Source organism: Peromyscus maniculatus, chromosome X (genome assembly GCF_049852395.1).
Source record: "Peromyscus maniculatus bairdii isolate BWxNUB_F1_BW_parent chromosome X, HU_Pman_BW_mat_3.1, whole genome shotgun sequence".
NCBI classification, from domain to species: Eukaryota; Metazoa; Chordata; class Mammalia; order Rodentia; family Cricetidae; genus Peromyscus; species Peromyscus maniculatus.
The window spans coordinates 91,783,206-91,801,683 of NC_134875.1; the positions used below are offsets into that span (position 1 = coordinate 91,783,206).

Sequence of the window (18,478 nt, forward strand, 5' to 3'; positions counted from 1 at the left end):
CTCGCTCTCTCTCTCTCCCTCCTCCTCCTCCTCCTCCTCCTCCTCCTTCTCCTCCTCCTCCTTCTCTCTCTCTCTCTCTCTCTCTCTCTCTCTCTCTCTCTCAATATTTTATATATAATTGTTGAGGTTTGTTATATTCTAGGGAAAAATTTGCAAATTTGATGTAGTTTAAAATTCTAACTTCTTTTTTTCAGGGTGAAAATTCAACCCTACTTTAATGTCTATTTTCAAACTTCTAAGTCTTTAAAAATTATTTTCTGTTTTTACTACTAATAGCCTTTTTGTTTTCTGTTTTTATTGTATCTTGTCATGATTTGTCTGATGTCTCTGTTTTGATGCTTAATTCTGAAAGTCTAATAAGATGTGAATTTTTAATGTGGGGACAAGTTATATTAGATAATTAGAATGTACAATTCTAATTTGGTAGCAACACAAGGTACTTATAGTCTGAACATACCTTTCTTACCTTTGTATTATTTTAAGATGGTGATGTCAGATTTTAACATTGAAGTTCTCTAGAGTGTCTTTCTCTCCCTCCCTTTTCTTTCTTCCTTCTTTCACCTCTTGAATCTTAAGCAAGTATATTCTCTATGCACAGTGTTGATTGTCTCCAAGAAGTTGGTATGTTGCTGAGAACAGTGTGAGTGCACCCATCTGATTTTTGGAAATTGTAAAGGAAAAACTCAAGTCTTGTTCTGATAGTCTGGCAGTTCTCAAGTGTTTACTAGAATTACCATCTAGTTCATCACTTTCCCGTTCCTAGGGTCATGAGAAACAAAAGGCATGTTCACACAAAAGCATAGACAGGAATATTCATAGCAGTATTCATAATAACAAAAGTGTAAACAACTCAAGTGTCATGTGATAAGTGGATGAAGAAAATGTAGTATATTTGTACAATGGCTATTACTTAAAATATTTTTATACCATGAAGTTTAAATATATGGAATGGACTACTGGTTCATGTTATAACATAGATGACCATATGGAATGGTGTTATTCACGTTGGGCAGGTCTTCCAACCTCAGCTAATGTAATCAAAATAATCTCCCTAAGACATGCCTAGAGACCAGTGTCCCTCCTTGAGACTCCTTTTCCAGGTGATCCTAGATTATGTCAGGTTGACAGAAGTAACCATCACAAACGCTAGGATGAGGAAAAGAAATCAGCCACAAAAGACCACATATTACAGGATTCAGTTTATTTTCATATGTCCAGAATGGTAGATCAGACGAAGTAGAAAGGTGGTTGCCAAGGGCTGGCCAGAGAGAGACGAATGACTGCTAATAGCGCGGGACTTCTTTTACAGTGATAAAAATGTTAATTGTGATAATGGGTGCAAAACTTGGCAGATAGTACTAAACACCACTGAATCGCATGTTCGCTCTAAATGGCAAATTGTATGAGACTTAGGTGTCAGTAAAGTTTTTAAAGTGAGTTATCAAAAGGGTTATGATACCGAGCCAAGAAATAGCAATTGGTCATCTGACAGGTGCTAGCCTAAGTTCTGTGTAACATTATAAAGCAAGTGAAGACCAAATCCTCTCCTCAGATTGGTTTTTTTTTAATGGTTTACAGTTCAAGATAAGTTAATAAATATGCCATAAGGCACTTTTACTTTAATTTATTCCTTACCTTTTAAACTTTCTACAATCTGTCTTCTAGCTGTTTTTGTAATGACATTGATTTTCTTCCCTTATGTCTATTTGCCCATGTTGAAAAGCAAACTCTTGCACCTTAGACTTGATATTAGCTCCAAGCTGTTATCCTTAACCAATTTTAAGGACATTTTAAAGACAGTGGGTGGTTCTAATAATTGAAATTATATGTTTCATGAAGACCTGTGCACTCAGTAAGTTCTCATTGATGTTTCACTTGCCAGTAACTGGAAAATTATGGCTGTTGGCAGTTTTTTAAGATTTGTGTATATGAGTGTTTTGCCTCTATGAATGTATGTATGTATGTATGTATGTATAACTTAAACATGCCTGGTGCCTACAGAGGCCGTAGAAGGCATCAAATGCCCTAGAACTTGAGTCGTGGATGACTATGAGCCACCATATGGGTGCTGGGATTTGCTCCAAGAGAGCAAAAAGTGCTCTAAACTGCTGAGCCAGGTCAGCAGCTGGCCACAGATCTCTCCAGGTCTGACTGTTGTCAGTTTTTTTTAATTACAGAAAGGATTGTTTTGCCACAATTTAATCCGATTCTGTGATGTTCGGAAGTATAGTCCTAGGTTTATAAATTTTCATGAAAAATATCTTTTAGCAGTATTTAAAAGTATTGTTACTAGTCTATGATTTTGATAAGGCTGTGGTACTTAAAACTTAGGAAAGAAAAATGTTTTAGTCATAGTAATGTGTTGAAGCCAAATGGTTGCTTTAAAATATTTGATTCTTTTAAAGTCAGTTAGACAGATTGACTTTATTTCTGTATACACACCCATGTGCTTATATCTGTGTCATTAAGGCAACAATTAAATTTTTCTTTCTTGCAGATGCATATGAAACAGCCAAGCTGCTTTGTGAACAGTATTACCTGGTAGCTCCGGAGCTGGAAGTGGAAGAATTCAATGGTAAAAGACAAAGCATTTTAGATGAGATCAGACAGAGTCAGGGTGGTATGGCTAAGAAAAAATATTTTCACGTTAAGTTCATAGAAGGTGACTGAAATGCTGATTGCATCCGAGCTGTCTTTCCAAGAGCTCCTAAAATGGTGTGGCACTTCCATCTTTGTGTCCTTTCTGAATGGTTCCTGTACCGTCTGGCAACTGGGAGTATCCTTAGAAGTTACTTTGGGATAGGAATGTGCAGTCCGTCCTGTGTTCAGAAGCCTTTTCCATTCACTTTGGGCCTTAATTGTGCTGCTCCCTCTTCTTTTATATTCCTTTTTTTTCTGCTTAGCCTCCAGTTCCCACTTTCCATACTTATAGGAAAGTCATCTCAAAGTCAAATTCCTTATGTCTGTATAGAGTTCTGTTGACATTTATTAAGTGCTGCTTCAACTAATGGTGTTTTGGGCAATGACTGTGCAAAACAGACTTTATTATTTCTTGAGTCTCAAGCATGAAAGTCTCAGACCACTTTTTTCACTGACTTTTAAAAATGTACTATTAGAGGGAATATTCATATTCCGTTCATCTTATTTTAGAAAGCCAACAAACCTTTATTAATCATCCACTGCAGCCACTAGGCCCAGGATAAGGGAAGAATCATGGCCAAAAACATTTTACATGGTTTTAAAAGGAAGAAAAGAAATGTCAACTGTAATATTCCCAAAGAAAAGTACACATAATTGAGCAAACCTTTAGATGACTCCTAGAGATTGTTGTTTAAACTTAAAAGAAGAAAACAAACTGTAAAATGTTTTTCATTTCCTTGAGATTTGGACTGAAAAGGTTGAATTGAATTCTGAGGCTGTTTATATAATAATGATGCAGTTTGCCACAAGATAGACGAAGCACTCAGCTTGCTTCTCAGGCCCCATTACAACCACAATCAAAGAATCCCATAAAAACAGCAAAGGAAGCCAAGGAGGCTTATAAGTGGACTAGTATATTAATCTCTTCAGGCTACTAAACAAACCCATCAGAGACTGGGTGGATTAAATAGCAGACATTTGTTCCTCATGGGTCTAGAACCTGGGAAGTACCAGATCGTGGTATGAATAGATTTGGTGTCTGGCAAGGGCCTGTTTTCTGACTTACAGATGACTTCTTGCTGTGCCTTTACTTGTAGGAAGGGGCCAAAGAGCTCTCTGGGGTCTTTTTTAGAAGAACTCTAACCCCATTCATAAGGCTCCATTCTGGCAAGTAATCAATTCCTCAAGGGCCCACCTCTAAGTACCTTCACTTTGGTAAATCAGTTTTGAGGTGTGAATTGAGAGAGACACAGACACTGAGTCCTGGAAACCCACTAGTGGCAACTCCTGGAAGAGTACAGCCGCATAGAAGTATGCTGACTGATAGGACAGGGCAGTACCAACCTAAAAGGAGCAGGCCGCTGCAGAGATGGCAGCCATTTTTTCCCGTTATCCCGGAGAGGGGCTGTGGGAGCAGAAGTGAGTGACGCAAACAACTAGAAGAAGGGAAGCCGGAGGACAGAGATCAGCTGAAAGCTGGTCTAAGAGAAGCCTGGAGAGATGACAGGGAAGAGCTTTACTCTGTCTAGGCTCTAACAGCACAGCAACAGAAATGGATGTTGTTCAAGAACAGCTTCCTGGGCTGGTTCTTGGAAGAATATTATTCCAAAGTAAAGCCTTCTTCATTTTAGCATTTGAAGGCCTCTCTGGTCATAGTCTACCTTACTAAGCTAAGGGCTTATTCTAAAGCCAGTGGAATCTTGATCAGGTTTTAAAAAGTCCAAGTCAGTCTTGTCACTGTGGGCAATCTCCAAAGGGACAGGAACACTGGCTACCTCAAGTGATGAATTCAGTTCTAAACTGAATTCCTAAGCAAAATCACAACCATAGTATGTCAAATTTTGGCAACACCCAACTGGCGTTGAATTTCTCTGCTATACTGTTACTGCCAGAATCTGCCTCTCTTTACCAGATTCTGAGGAAGAATGATTTTTAAACCCCAGATTCTTTATTTAGCTAAACCCTCAACTGAGACAGGGTTATCAGGATTGAGAGATGTGTTTCCTGTGCACACTTCAGTAAGGTAGGTTATATAACTGGCTCAATAGGCTGTATAATATAGATGTAAAAAATACACAAGACATTTTAGAACCTCAGAGATGGCCATGTAGCATGTTTAAAAAGCAGCTGAATCTGATTTGAAAATTCCTAAAGAATAGCATGGATACCATGCAAATGAAAAGGCTGTATCTTGGTAATACAGTGAGGATACCCAAGAGAAGAGTGATTGGGGACAATAGGAAAAATGGACGGCACAGAAGAGAGACATGGACTGTGTAGTGTTACTTTTATGTTATGTTGTGATCAGATACCATGACCAAAAGCAACTTAAGGACGAAAGAAAGAAAGAGTTCATTTTGGCTTATGGTTTTAGAACGATAGTGTCTTTCCTGGTGGGGAAAGCATGTCATGGAAGCAAGAGGAAGAAGCTAGCTGATCATATTTTCATTAGCACACAGGAAGGGGAGGGGAAAGGAGTGAGACGATAAAAGCAAGCAGGAATTAAAACGCTTCCTCCAGCCAAGTTTTACCTCTTAAAGGTCCCATAATCTCCCTAAATAGCATTTCCAATGGGGGTCCAAGTATCCAAATACATGAGCTTTTTGGGGACATTTCTCATTCACACTACCACAGACTGATATGATATGATGTGATATGTTCTGAAAAGGGTAATGTGATGATGAGCAATTGGAAGAATATAGACAGAATCCATTTTACTGGAAGACTGAAAGTCTTTCCTCCAAGTAACACATCAGTCATGTCACTGGACTCAAAGGGAAGGAAAGAGCACTTTTGTGGCTGTTCTGCAGTGATTGGCCTATCAGGCCTGTTGGGGCGCCACCTGCTGGGAGTCTAACTCCATCCGGTCTGATGACCTGGGTGTGAAGTCAGCACAGCAAAGAAACTGACCACCTGTTTCAAACAAGTGGCCTGGGGAAGCCTGGGCCATTTTTATTTATACAATTTCAATGGTTTGCATGAACAGTTTTACAATCAATTTTATTTAAGTTTCTAATAATGGTTACAGTAATTGCCAGTGTGTTCCTTTACCTCATTCACCTCCTGTCCCCCACTTTCCCATGGGTAACCATTACCTACTTGATTCATAGCTCTAATGTCAGGAACATAAGCAGTGTTGCAAGTGACAAAGTTTTTCTACCTAGGCACACCTACAGGTACAACAGTGTGCCCAGTTGGCAGCATTTATGGTTACAGCATCATGCAAAGTGAGAGAGAGCTTTGCCTGTAGTGGTTAATGTTTGCCTCCAGTCAAATCTAAGTTCCCACAACTAACTCATCAGCCAAGGCTGAAGCAATTCACTCTTCACTCTGTAGCACTCTGTCTGCTGTGGGGACATACCGGGTTCTCTCCTATCCTCCTGTACACTACATAACTTAAAAGCTTACTCTTAATAGTTGCCACTGCTTATCTCCTGTTCTCGTATCCCCTTCCTCTCGACTTCTTACAGTATTGGCACAGCTATTAGAAAGGAGGGCATTGTGGGATTCTGTAATTCTGCTTCATTCCCGGTTCCTAGACCGTCCCCATTAATTCTTGATATCCTATTTATTTGCATTTCTCCTATATTCTCTTTTTTCCCCGGAGCTGAGGACCGAACCCAGGGCCTTGCACTTGCTGGGCAAGCACTCTACCACTGAGCTAAATCCCCAACCCCATCTCCTATATTCTCATTTCTTGTGGTTAAAATCGTTCTCTCTAGAACAGTTATGCAGATTTGTAATGTCATGAACTACTGTGACTCTTTCAGACAAGGTGAGTTGGAAAGGCAACATCCTGTTCTTGGAGAACCCTGAATTCATGGTCACACTTGAAACATCAAGGCTTTAGGATCAGGTCGACTGTACATTTTTAACAACATCCCTCTGGCTCACCCAGAGGAGCGTCATCGGGGGAAATTTTCCTAATGTAACAGCCATTTCATCTGTAGCTCTAAAAAGTGGAACTAGAGGCAGCCAGCAATATGGTTTGTATGAGGAAAGCAAGGAGAGCGAGTAGCACATATGTTCCTGGGGTCGTGCCCAGAACTGTGCAGCGAACTATCCATCGGCCTTGCCACAAGGAGAACTTGTTCGTGCTATTCTCAAGCCTTGTCCCCTGAAGAAGTCACATGGCTCCCGGCAATTGTGTCAGAGCCCTCTTGATACATTCATCCATTTCCCTAAGGCCTGTCATCTGGCAGCTAGCCAAGCTTTTATATGGGCCTTTCAGTGAGTAGTTAAGATTCAGACCGTGGCAGTGCTGTGTAGTGTAGCTTACCACGCCTTCTTAGTTGGTTCATATTACCACAGATGACTCCTGGGATGGATGGCAGATCTGTCCTCCCGATTTGAAAAATTCCAAGAGATGTTTGTATGTTCTTGTGTGTTTCTCAGAATACCATGACACAAATGATACTATTTCAGTTTTGCTTAACAGCATTTGAAAGAGCTTAATTGATTTGCTCAAGGTCACGAAGCTACAGTGAATGAAGTGTAGTTCACTGTGTGTTTGCTTGATTCTGATGCATGTGTTTTTTGCTCAGTTATGCCATTAAATGTGGGAATCTGTATTATTAGCCTTTTTTGGAGGTTTGTTTTATATACTTGGAAAATAGAATAATACAAGCATCCTTTTTTATGTTCTCCTACTTTGGGTCCTTATTCATTGACGGTTTGTCTCTGTTTTCAGCCAAAGCACCAAACAAACCTATTCAGGTAGTTTATGTGCCGTCACATCTGTTTCACATGCTATTTGAGCTGTTCAAGGTAAGTGGGATTTTAAAGCAGAGGAAGAAGTCTTCGTTTTAAGTGGCTTTGATTCTGGGCATAATGGATTCATTAGATTAGCATAAGAAAAAGATTTTGCATAACCATTTTAAAAGTCTATTTCTGATATCCTGTGGGCTTTATAATCTGTACACTGTGAGATGAAAAATTGCTGTGTACAGTATAGTTTTATGAATATTAGTACATATTGGTTTTGAAACTTAATTGTACTTTGGTAACTTCACATCAAATCCATACTGTTTTTCTTTCAGTTAGGAGATTAGAGATGCTTTTTTAGGTTTTCAAACCTGGCGAAGGTTTTATTGGTGATTACCAGACCCAAATAAAAACATGTTTCTGTCTGTCTATGATTCTGGAGCATTAACTGTGCTAATGTATAGTCATTCCAGTCCTGAGGTATCCTACAACCGTTTTATAATTTGAATAAGTTCAGAAGACCTGATAGAGGCAAGAAAGGAAGAGCGTGGAGCCTGTGCTAAAAAGGAAAGAAAACAAAACCCTTTTAAGTTTCTCTATGGCCTAAGCTGTTGCTTTTGTTACCAAGTGTCCAGTGATATGTATGGTAGCAGTGTTATGCATACAGGGTATTTGCGCTAACATTTTATCACATTGAGTGTGTAAAACACTAAATTGAATTTTAATTAATTCAAGAATCAGTTGTGCTGTTTTGTTCCCAAGAGCAAGAATGCTACTGGTGGACACTAAGGTAGGCGTTCAGTTGTGAGCTTGCTCTTAGTCTGTGACCTTTCAGAACTTCTTTTTAATAGATATTTTAGCCTTTTTTCAATCCAGTGTTGATTAATTTTTGTGGGAAATGTGAACCCTTTCAGTTTTTCTGCTTTCATTAGAGGAAAGGTACTTTATAAATGCAACTAATAAATAGTATTTAAAGAGTAAAAATCAGCTTCTGTAGCCTCATTACACATGATACAAAAAATCTTTTGGGTTGAGCTGAATAATTTAAAAACCCTACAACTACCAGGTCTGGTGACACATACCTTTAATCTCATTAGTGGACAAATAAAGAGAAGTGTATCTCTATGAATTCAAGGCCAGCCTAGTCTATATAGTGAGACACTGTCTCAAACACCCCCCTCCCCCTAAAAAATCCCTGGAGCCAAAAAAAGGAAAGAAATATGTTTAACAATTAAATGCAAAATAGAACATCAGGAACATTTTCTTTGACAGAAAAAAAATCCCATAAATCTTAATAGTAGCTCCACAAAATAACTATACTTATAAGTAATCTTGTGCTTCTTTCTTTTTTGAAATTGTGGTTTTTCGTGGTTAGGGCTAGCTCAGTGGCAGAGTACATGCTTAGCATGTACATGGCTCTCGGTTCTACTCAGCACCAAAAATAATCAATACATGTAATGTAATTTAGTTGTACTTTGTGAGTCAGAAGCATGGCTTTTGAAAAGAGCTTATTGTTTTAGAACTCAATGAGAGCAACAGTTGAACTACACGAACATAGGAAGGAGGGCTACCCAGCTGTCAAGACTCTCGTTACTCTCGGCAAAGAAGACTTGTCCATTAAGGTAAGACTTTGTTTGCCTTTTTCCTTTAATCATCAGTTGATTTAATAGTGTGAGAGGGAAGGAAAGAAAATTGGCGTTTTTTGAGTGTGTTGTTTGTACGTAAAGTCGTGTAGCAGTGCTTTCTCTGCAATGATCTGAACACATAGATAGTGGCAGTCCTGTAAGTTGCTGTTGTCTAGTGACGTTGTAGTAATTCTGTATAAGCACCTTCTAAGAGAGTTGCCTGATGACATTGACTAATGGCACATTTCTCACTCTATCCCTGTCCTTTATGGAAACATGACTATATTGTGCTAGATTCTTGGCTTAAGTTACCTCCTTGAGTGTTCATGAGCAAGACTTCAATACCAAGCCTGTCAGATTTTGCTACACTACTCTGTGTCCTTTGTTTACATGACCCCAAAGGAACCATTCTTCAATGGCAGCCCAAAGCCCTTACTCGTTTTAGAGCCTTCTGTCATATGCTTGATCTAATGAACTCTCCCCACCTCCTTAAGCACACATTGACTCCCTTTTATTTTTAACATTTTGTTCACTGCAGATAAGTGACCTAGGTGGTGGAGTCCCACTTCGAAAAATAGACCGACTTTTTAACTACATGTATTCAACTGCTCCTCGCCCCAGCCTGGAGCCTACAAGAGCTGCTCCCTTGGTAAGCATGGCAAACTGCTACAGAAGAAAAGGTCTTTGCCACAGGAATAGAGAGCTGCCCATCTCCTCAGGTGGTTGTACTAGCCTTACCTGAACGAGGATGTTTCTGGTACGGGTGGGAGCAGAGGCACCTTTTTGCCTTAGCTATTTAGTCCGTGAGTTCTTTGGACTGAGAGTGCTTTTCTAATTTGTTCAAGAAACCCTCCAGCACTCGCAAATACAGTGTGAAAAAGCTTTTCTCTGTGATAAGACTGCTGCCGGAGGGCCACTTATCATTATGCACCCCCTGGGAGAGGTGGACATTAGCCACGGGGGAGCAAAGGGACTGTAGAGTGCTTGGCTACAGCTTTGGTGCTGCACACCTTACAGGCCCAAGTCACCCAGAGCCTTTGGGGCACCACTGTCCAACTTGTTTATATAATTACAATATTTATGAATTATGAAAACATTGAAATTTTCATAATCTAAGCAGAAAACATATAGGTGGTGTATGTATTTTCAGAGGTCTCTGTGTAGCACTCTAGAAATAACCTTCAGCCTTATTCAGTCAGTGAGAAAAGCCTCTGGTTACCATGGTAGCATTTATTCCTGGTAGGGCCACACTTTCTTCCCCCGCTGAGTGTTTCTAATTGACAAACAACAATTGAACCCTTTGTCATTAAACACAGCAATGTATCTATCAGTCTGCAAAATGGCTCAGGGTATAAATTAAGTTTCATTTTAAAGTCCTACCTGACTGATAAGCACATAAGATTATATTTTATTTGTATGAATAAAATCAAACACTTTGCATTGTTATTTGAGGCAGAGTTTGTTAACTCAGCATGTGGAAAACTGAGGAAGTCATTTATACAGGATTCAAGAAAATTCATAAAAGATCAATTTGGAATAGTATTACCTTGACCAGGGTCTGGTACAAATCTTGCATCTTCACCAGTTGTTTCAAAAGAATCTGGATTATCTACTCTAGGTCTTAAAATAGCATCCTGAGGGTAGCTCTTTATGCCATGTTTGTTTTGGGAAACAGAGGACTCCAGGAGACCATTATTCACCTTCCCATTATATAGACACGGGAAAGAGGGGCAAAGGAAATTAATGGTACCTGGTGCTGGCTGCACTTGAAGAAATGCTTCCATCGACATTTCTCCCGATTAGTAAACTGTCCTCAGCTTTCAAATGGGGCCATGGCTATGTAGTACTAGAAAAGAATTTCCTTTCCAAATGGCTTATTTTACATATCTCTGCTTTCCTTCATACATTATTTTTTAATTGAACAAATTTTAAACTGTTTTATGTGTATAAGTGTTTCCCTGCATATTTGTATATATGTGTACCACGTGCATGCCTAGTACCAGAGAGATCAGAAGAGGACATGGGATCCTCTGGAAATGGAGTTACAGAAGATTGTGAGCAGCCACATGGGTGGTGGGAAGTAGCCCAGGGTCCTCTGCAAGAACAGCCAGTGCATACAACTGCTGAGCCATCTCTGTAGCCCTAAAGACAGGCGGTTACAATTGTACTTATTAGACATGCGTGTGGGAGTCAGAGGACAGTTGTATGTATGTGATGATTCCAGGGATTGAACTCGGGTTGTTAGGGTTGCGCAGCAAGTGCTTTGACCATCTTGTCAGCACAAGGTCTATCTTTTTTGTCATGGTGGTTTTGAGGCAGAGGCTGATGTCCTCCAGGTGGGCTGGGAGCTGGCTGAAGCTAAGATGACCCTGAACTCTTGATCTTCCTGCTTGGAGGACAGACTGTGCCACCTCAGTTTAGGAGGTATTGGGGAATCGAACCTAAGGCCTTTGGTGTGCTAGGCTGATACTCTACCCACTGAGCTACAGCCCCAGCACCTGAAATGATTTTAATACATCACGTATTCATATGTTCCCTATTTACTTAGATAAATTTATAGGTGGCACCTTTTTACACTAGAAATATTACCTGTCTGTGTCCTGCTGATGGTGTAGGACAGTTCGTGTCTATATGCACTGTGAGGTGTGGAGCCATCCTGTCTCTGCATGTATGCAGTGGAGCCAAATGCTGCTTTATAAAGCAGATTTGACCATGACAGGGCACAGCTGGAAAGCCACTGGTTTTTACAGTATGAAACAGGTTAGAGCATGGCACAGCATGATCTCCACATGTCCTGGTCCGTCTTTGATACTTTGGGAGGTCAGAGGACAAGTCTGTGGAGTCAGTTCACTGCTTCTATCTCAAACAGATCCTGGGTATTGAACTCAGGTCCGCAGGTTTGTCAGCAAAACTGAGCTGTCTTACTGAGTTTTAGTGTGTGATAGACTGCAGAGGCAGCATTTATTATGCTACCGTCCTTATCATCTCGGGGGGTAAGCTTTTCCTTTCATGGTGAGAAAAGTCTTAAAGTTGAACAAACTGCTTCGTCACACAGAAATGTAGATTTCAACTTCGAGTTTTCAGAGTCAGAAGCCTGTGTGGCCATAGCCCTGTCTCCTTAGTCCTTTTCCCGTCCAGATTAATCCAAAGTGTTAATTAAAGCTTACCTGAGTGCATCTCCCCACACCCGCCTGTGTGGCCATAGCCCTGTTTCCTTAGTCCTCTTCCCATCCAGATTAATCCAAAGTGTTAAAGCTTACCTGAGTGCATCTCCCCACACCCGCCGGTGGCCAGCCACAAAGTCACTTTAGTATCATTGTTCTTATTCTTGCCAATATCTGTGACCTTTAGTTTAAAAATTATATTGGCCGCAGTTTGATGACATTATAATATAGAATGATACTAAATTTTTTTTTATTTCTAAAACTACCCATTCATTGTATCAGCATACTGTAGCTTTTCTAGACCCTTAGGAAGGAACCTCTTAGGAGTTTTTTTCTGTGGGTTAGTCTCGCTATTAGTAAATTTCAACTCTTGCCAGGCAGTGGTGGTGCATGCCTTTAATCCCAGCACTCTGGGTGGCAGAGGCAGGAGGATTTCTGAGTTTGAAGCCAGCCTGGTCTACAGAGCAAGTTCCAGGACAGCCAGGGCTGTAGAGAGAGACCCTGTTTTGAAAACCCACAAAGAAGAAAGGAAAACTTCAACTCTTGTGCTATTCATTCACTTCGGGCCGCAGAGAAGTCTGATAATGCAACTTGGAAGTGAATGTGCTTTTGTGTTGTCATCCGAACAAACCCCACCTGACTGAGGAGTCACTTTTTCATCTAATGTTTTTATTCGTTGAGAATTTCAACAACATATTTTCTATTTCCATCACATTCACTCCCCACTCCTCTTCCCACGTCCACCTCCTCTTCCCTCCTCCCTCTACTTCCAACTTGTATGTTGTTTTTAAGAAGGCACTGCCTTGCAGCAGATACCCTGCTCATCTTGACAATCCTCTGCCCACCTTTCCAAGATGCCCCTGAGCCTTAAGTGTAGGAATTGTGTTACAGGTTTATTTCTCAGTCTTGGAGAGGCACCCTATGGTCAGTTGTTGTCTGCAGTTTAACCACTTGTAACTTGCCATGTTGGTGTCTGTCTCCTGCAGAAAGAAGGAGCTTCTTTGTTGAGAGACAGCTACACTAAGCTGTGGGGATAATATGGATACACTTTTGAAAAGTAACCTTGGGAGCACAGGGTTGTTCAGTTGCTGGAGTCCTTCCTTCATGCATGAAGCTCTGCGTTCTATCCCCAGCACTGTAGAAACCAGGCCTGGTGGTTCAGTGCCTGTACTCCCAGTACTTAGGAGGTGGAGTCAAGAGGATCAGGAGCTCAAGGTCAACCTCAGATATATAGTGATATAGGAAACCCTAGTTCAAAAAAGTTACCCTAATTTTATGCTCATACATAGGTAAAAATTTCCTCAAAATGGTTTTGTAAAAGGCATTAATCAAAAGTGAATTTTTTTTCTGTTACCCAAACTTGATGGGTGGTTTTTTTTTTAATAAAAATTGGGAATTTTTGGTCATAGATTATAGACACAGTGTTAGAAAGATTGGGTTACTCATTCATTTGATTTAAATTCAGATCAGGGATTTGTTTTAATTTTCTATAAGTGGTCCCCTATGAAGCATTTGCACCAGTCTTATTCTATTAATTTTCTTTTCTTCATAGGCTGGATTTGGTTATGGCTTGCCAATTTCTCGACTGTATGCCAGATATTTTCAGGGAGATCTAAAACTGTACTCCATGGAAGGAGTGGGTACTGATGCTGTCATTTATCTGAAGGTAATGTGGTTTGTTTCTGTTGGTATAAAGGCCTCTTGACTCTTAAAAGCTGGAAGTACCCATAACTAGTCGAGAAGAACACTGTATCATCTCTTACCTTGAGATCAGATTTATGAAACCATGCTATGCCTCATGCTTGATTTTTATGCCAAAACACAACAAAGAAGAAGCATAGATATGAAACTTAAATTTTTTATTTTATAACCATAGATCTAAATTGGAGTTTTTCAAAATTATATGTTCATTGAAAAACCTAGTTTAAAATGAGACCGATTAACAGTAATCTGAAGTCTTCTAGTCTTTCGCTTATTTCTCAAGTTGTAAGAATTCAGTAATGAAGCCAGGCGGTAGTGGTGCACACTTTTAATCCTAGCACTTAGGAGGCAGAGGCAAATGCAAACGAATTTGTGAGTTCAAGGCCAGCCTGGTCTGCAGAACAATTTCCAAGATGGCCCAGGCTACTCAGTGGAGCCCTGCCTCAAAAAAAAAAAAAAAATCTAAAAATAAAAAAATAAAAGAATTCAGTAACGATAGTATTTTTTTTTTTTTTCGAGACAGGGTTTCTCTGTGTAGCTTTGCGCCTTTCCTGGAACTCACTTGGTAGACCAGGCTGGCCTCGAACTCACAGAGATCCGCCTGGCTCTGCCTCCCGAGTGCTGGGATTAAAGGCGTGCGCCACCACCGCCCGGCTTAGTATCTTTATATAAAAAGATCTGTAGATCTTTATGTCAAGTGAGGTAACCCAGACTCAGGAAGACAAATACTGAATGCTTGCTCTCATGCAGACCATAGCTTTTAATTTGTGTGTATGTCTATATATATGTACATATGTGGAAATGAGCATCAGTATGGGTCACAAAACTGTAAAGAGGTCCATGAGAGAAGAGATTTTTGAGGATGGGTGGGAGGATAGTAGAACAGCACACAAAAGCAGAAAACCCCTGGAGTTGAGAGGGTGCACAGGGGTAGACCTAGGGGTACAAGAGAAAAGGGAGATGGGAGGAGACTCAGCAAAACAAATTCTATACCAAAGTGCCTTAGTGTACCCTTTTCACTGTACAGTATTTTTAAGTCAAAAAATCATAATAATGGCCATTTAAACTAGTCATCTGATAACTAAGTTCTCTAACACACAGTTTTTCTCATTTACTGGTGGTGTTAGACTTCTATTTCTGAATTCTAGAATTTTGGTATATTATTTCAATAGGTAATAGAGGTGTATAGTAACATTTAAAAACTTCAGAGTGGGAAATGAAGCGTCTCACTGCTGGCACTAAGCCACACTTGTCTTCACTGGGTTTTTGTTCCTTATGGATCCTCCTAGAGTTGATTCTGTATTTATAGGGGCTGGGGATGTAGCTCAGTGGTGTAGATCTTTCCTAGCATGTACAAGGCTCTGGGTCCTTTATTACAAAAGTAAAACAAACAAAAATCTAATAGAGGAGCTGGGTGTGGTAGCACACAACTTGAAGCCCAGCACTTGGAAAGCATAGACAGGCTAGCCTGGTCTATGTAGAAAGTTCCAGGTCAGCCCGGGGTACATAGTGAGACCCTGTCTCAAAAATAGCAACATCAAAAAGCTATAATAGAGTTGGTTCTGCATTTATAAATAGATAAAAAAAAAACCTAATCCAAAAAGACATTTCAGCAGCTTGGTTTTGTTTCTTAACTTTGGAATGTATCTTATAGAACTTTCCACACTGATTCGTGTAGAACTGACTCATTCTTTTTAACCGTGACCAAGTATAGTACTGGAAATGATATCACAATTGCACTCATTATTTGGATGTCTATATCTCAACATGGGGTTAGTTTGCTTGCTCTGGGGCTGGAGATGGAGCCCAGAGCCTCCTGCATGATACTATACCTGCTCTCTACTACTGAGCTACATTCCCAGCTCCTAAACGAGGTTATGTTTAATATCATTTGTTGGCAAATGTTTATGAAGCTTTATTTCTTCTGGGGCTTTTTTAGGGCAGCAGTTGCCTGTTGAATAAAAATACTTGATCTAAGCACATACTGTCAAAACTATTAAGTATCACAAAGCAATATTAACTGAATTACAATGTGTTTTGTTCCTGTCATATGTGTTTCAGTACTGATTTTGGGCGAGGGAGTGAGCAAATGATTTCACTCATTTAGAAAGGGTTCAGGATCTTTCTCCTGGCCAGCCTAAGTGAATTTGTAAAATAAATTTTAATTTCAAAAAATGGTTACTGGTGTTTAAAAGAGTAAAATGTGTGAATTTCATGTGAGAAAAATAGAATCCTAGATCTTTGGTGTATGTACTTTTTTCTAATAGGCCCTTTCTAGTGAATCATTTGAGAGGCTGCCCGTTTTCAATAAGTCTGCATGGCGCCATTACAAGACAACTCCTGAAGCTGATGACTGGAGCAATCCAAGTAGCGAACCCAGGGATGCATCAAAATACAAGGCTAAACAGTAAGAAACCACTTTGATTATCATTATAAAATATCTGACTTGTCTCCAGAAAGTACCAGGCACACAACTGAACAATATTTTTGTGCCACACATTCTCTGTGGTTTTAATCACTGGACAACCAAAGTGATCCTTAAAGAAAGGAAGATTGGAGAAAGTCTTTTATGCTGAGAAGGAGAACAAGAATTGGGTAGCTACAATCATCATTTAAATGGAATTCCCACTGTCCTAGGAATCCTTGTACTTGAGAGGTATTGACAGTGAGTAGAAGTTTGTTCTACTGTGAAATTAATCAATCAAAATGGATTCTACCCACACAGTGAAGCATTAAAAAGAAGGGAATTCTGATACGTGCTTCAGTGTAGATGAATCTTGAAGTCATAATTTGATGTGGAATAGGCCATACTCAAAAGTATAAATAGTGCTATTCCACTTTCGTGAGATTTCAGAATCAGAAGGTAGCCGGGTGGATGCCAAGCCTCTTGGGGAGGGAGGGAGAATGAGGAATCGTTAGGGAGTACCAATTTTCTCTTGTGAGGATGAAAAAGTACTTGGCATGGTGATGGTTGTACAGGAGTATGAATAGGCCCAAGCAACTAAGCTACTCACTTAAAAGTAGCTGACAGGAAGTTCTAATTATGTATAGTTTATCACAATAAATTATCAAAACTGAAAAGTTGTTACACATAGAACAGCTATCATTTTTTTTAGTTAGTAAAGTATCACTATTTTATGTTTATAAAATAGTCTTTGGTTTCCAATTTTTCAATTTAAAGTAATCTTTTATTTATGTGTTGTAAAAAAAACAAAACAAAAAAATCTAGGAAATAATAAGTTGAAAAAGAAAGGAAAAATCATTGTATTTCCACAACTCAGCCATTGCTATGGGTACAGTTTTGTTTCTATTATTTTAGATAATTTGCTATTTACATATGTATGTATTTTCTCCAAGTGAGATCACTTTTCATACTGTTGAACAATATGCATTGGTTTCATTTAACCATCTCTACTTTTCCATGTCAGTAGCTTTCATCTCATTAAAAAATTCCTGAATTTTCCAAACTGGGATCCATTCCAGGACCACATGACATATCTGGATAGTCTCAAGTTGTTTTTAATATAGAAAGTGCTGTTGTTGAAAGACTTTGTCAACAAAACATCCTTACCTTGATGTGTTTAGTTCTTTTCTGAAGTATCATTTAGGTTGTTTCTTATTCCCATATTTGATGGAAATCAAAGTTGTTATAAAGGCTCTTAGTGGAGCTTTTTTATTTTTTTCCCCCGCTGGAATACTCCATCAGTACTGTTGCAGAATTATATGTTTAGACGTATGATTTCTGGTTGATCCATTATCTGTGATGCTAAGGGTAGACCATAATTTAGGTGATGGCTATCTGATTCCTCTATGGTCAACCTTCCTAATGCTGCAATCCTATAATACAGCTCCTCATGTTGTGGTGACCCCCAACCATAAAATTATTTTTGTTGCTACTTTATAACTGTAATTTTGCTACTGTTATGAGCTGTAATGTCTATTTTTTGGAGATAGAAGTTTTTCGAAGGGGTCACAATCCATAGGTTGAGAACCACTGCTCTGTAGTATAATTCAGCCTTTTTTCACTAGGAAGTAATCCATGTGGGGTCTTTTTTTGTTGGTGGTGGTGGTTGTTTTTGGAGGGAGGTGCTTTACAAAAGTATAATTACCCATCAGCCATTTACCTATTGGTTTTTATCCTAGTTGACCATTTTGGTCTGATAAGGACACCCACTTTTACCAGTTTTGTCCAGTGTAGTATAGAAAGCATTTAGGCAAGAGAAAGAAATAAAAGACACCCAAATGGGAAAGGAAAAGAGGAAGTTAAATTGCTCCTACATCAGTGTTTTATTAGTCTTTGTAAAATGATACAGTCTTTAAAAAAATCATTCTTTGGTAACTATTGACTTATGTTCCTCCATAATACAGCTCATTCTCATTAACAAAGGCCATACTGTAATTCTTCTAATATGTGTTTAATTTCTTCCTTTAAACTTAAAGGGAAAATTCAATTCCCTTTTACCCATTTTTTAAGGTAAGCATTTGAATTAAAAGTCACCTTAAAGCAGTAGTTCTCAGCCTTCCTAATGCTGCAACCCTTTAAAACAGTTCCTCATGTTGTAGTGACCCCAACCACAAAATTATTTTCATTGCTCCTTTAGAACTAATTTTGCTACTGTTGTGAATTGTCATGCAAATATCTGA

At 39.3% G+C, this 18,478-nt stretch overlaps 1 protein-coding gene across 2 annotated transcripts in view; it reads left to right on the forward strand.

Annotated features, from left to right (window-relative positions):
- Pdk3 (pyruvate dehydrogenase kinase 3) overlaps window positions 1–18,478 on the forward strand; it is a 62,891-nt gene that overhangs the window by 40,242 nt on the left and 4,171 nt on the right. Inside the window, exons 7-13 of one of the 2 annotated variants that reach the window (XM_016008392.3) lie at window positions 2,498–2,575; window positions 7,331–7,407; window positions 8,865–8,966; window positions 9,508–9,618; window positions 13,686–13,799; window positions 16,102–16,241; window positions 18,275–18,308. In XM_016008392.3, the coding sequence (XP_015863878.1) occupies window positions 2,498–2,575; window positions 7,331–7,407; window positions 8,865–8,966; window positions 9,508–9,618; window positions 13,686–13,799; window positions 16,102–16,241; window positions 18,275–18,308 (656 nt within the window). The remainder of the gene's footprint in view (window positions 1–2,497; window positions 2,576–7,330; window positions 7,408–8,864; window positions 8,967–9,507; window positions 9,619–13,685; window positions 13,800–16,101; window positions 16,242–18,274; window positions 18,309–18,478) is intronic. The other variant, XM_006990116.4, reaches the window with a different exon arrangement.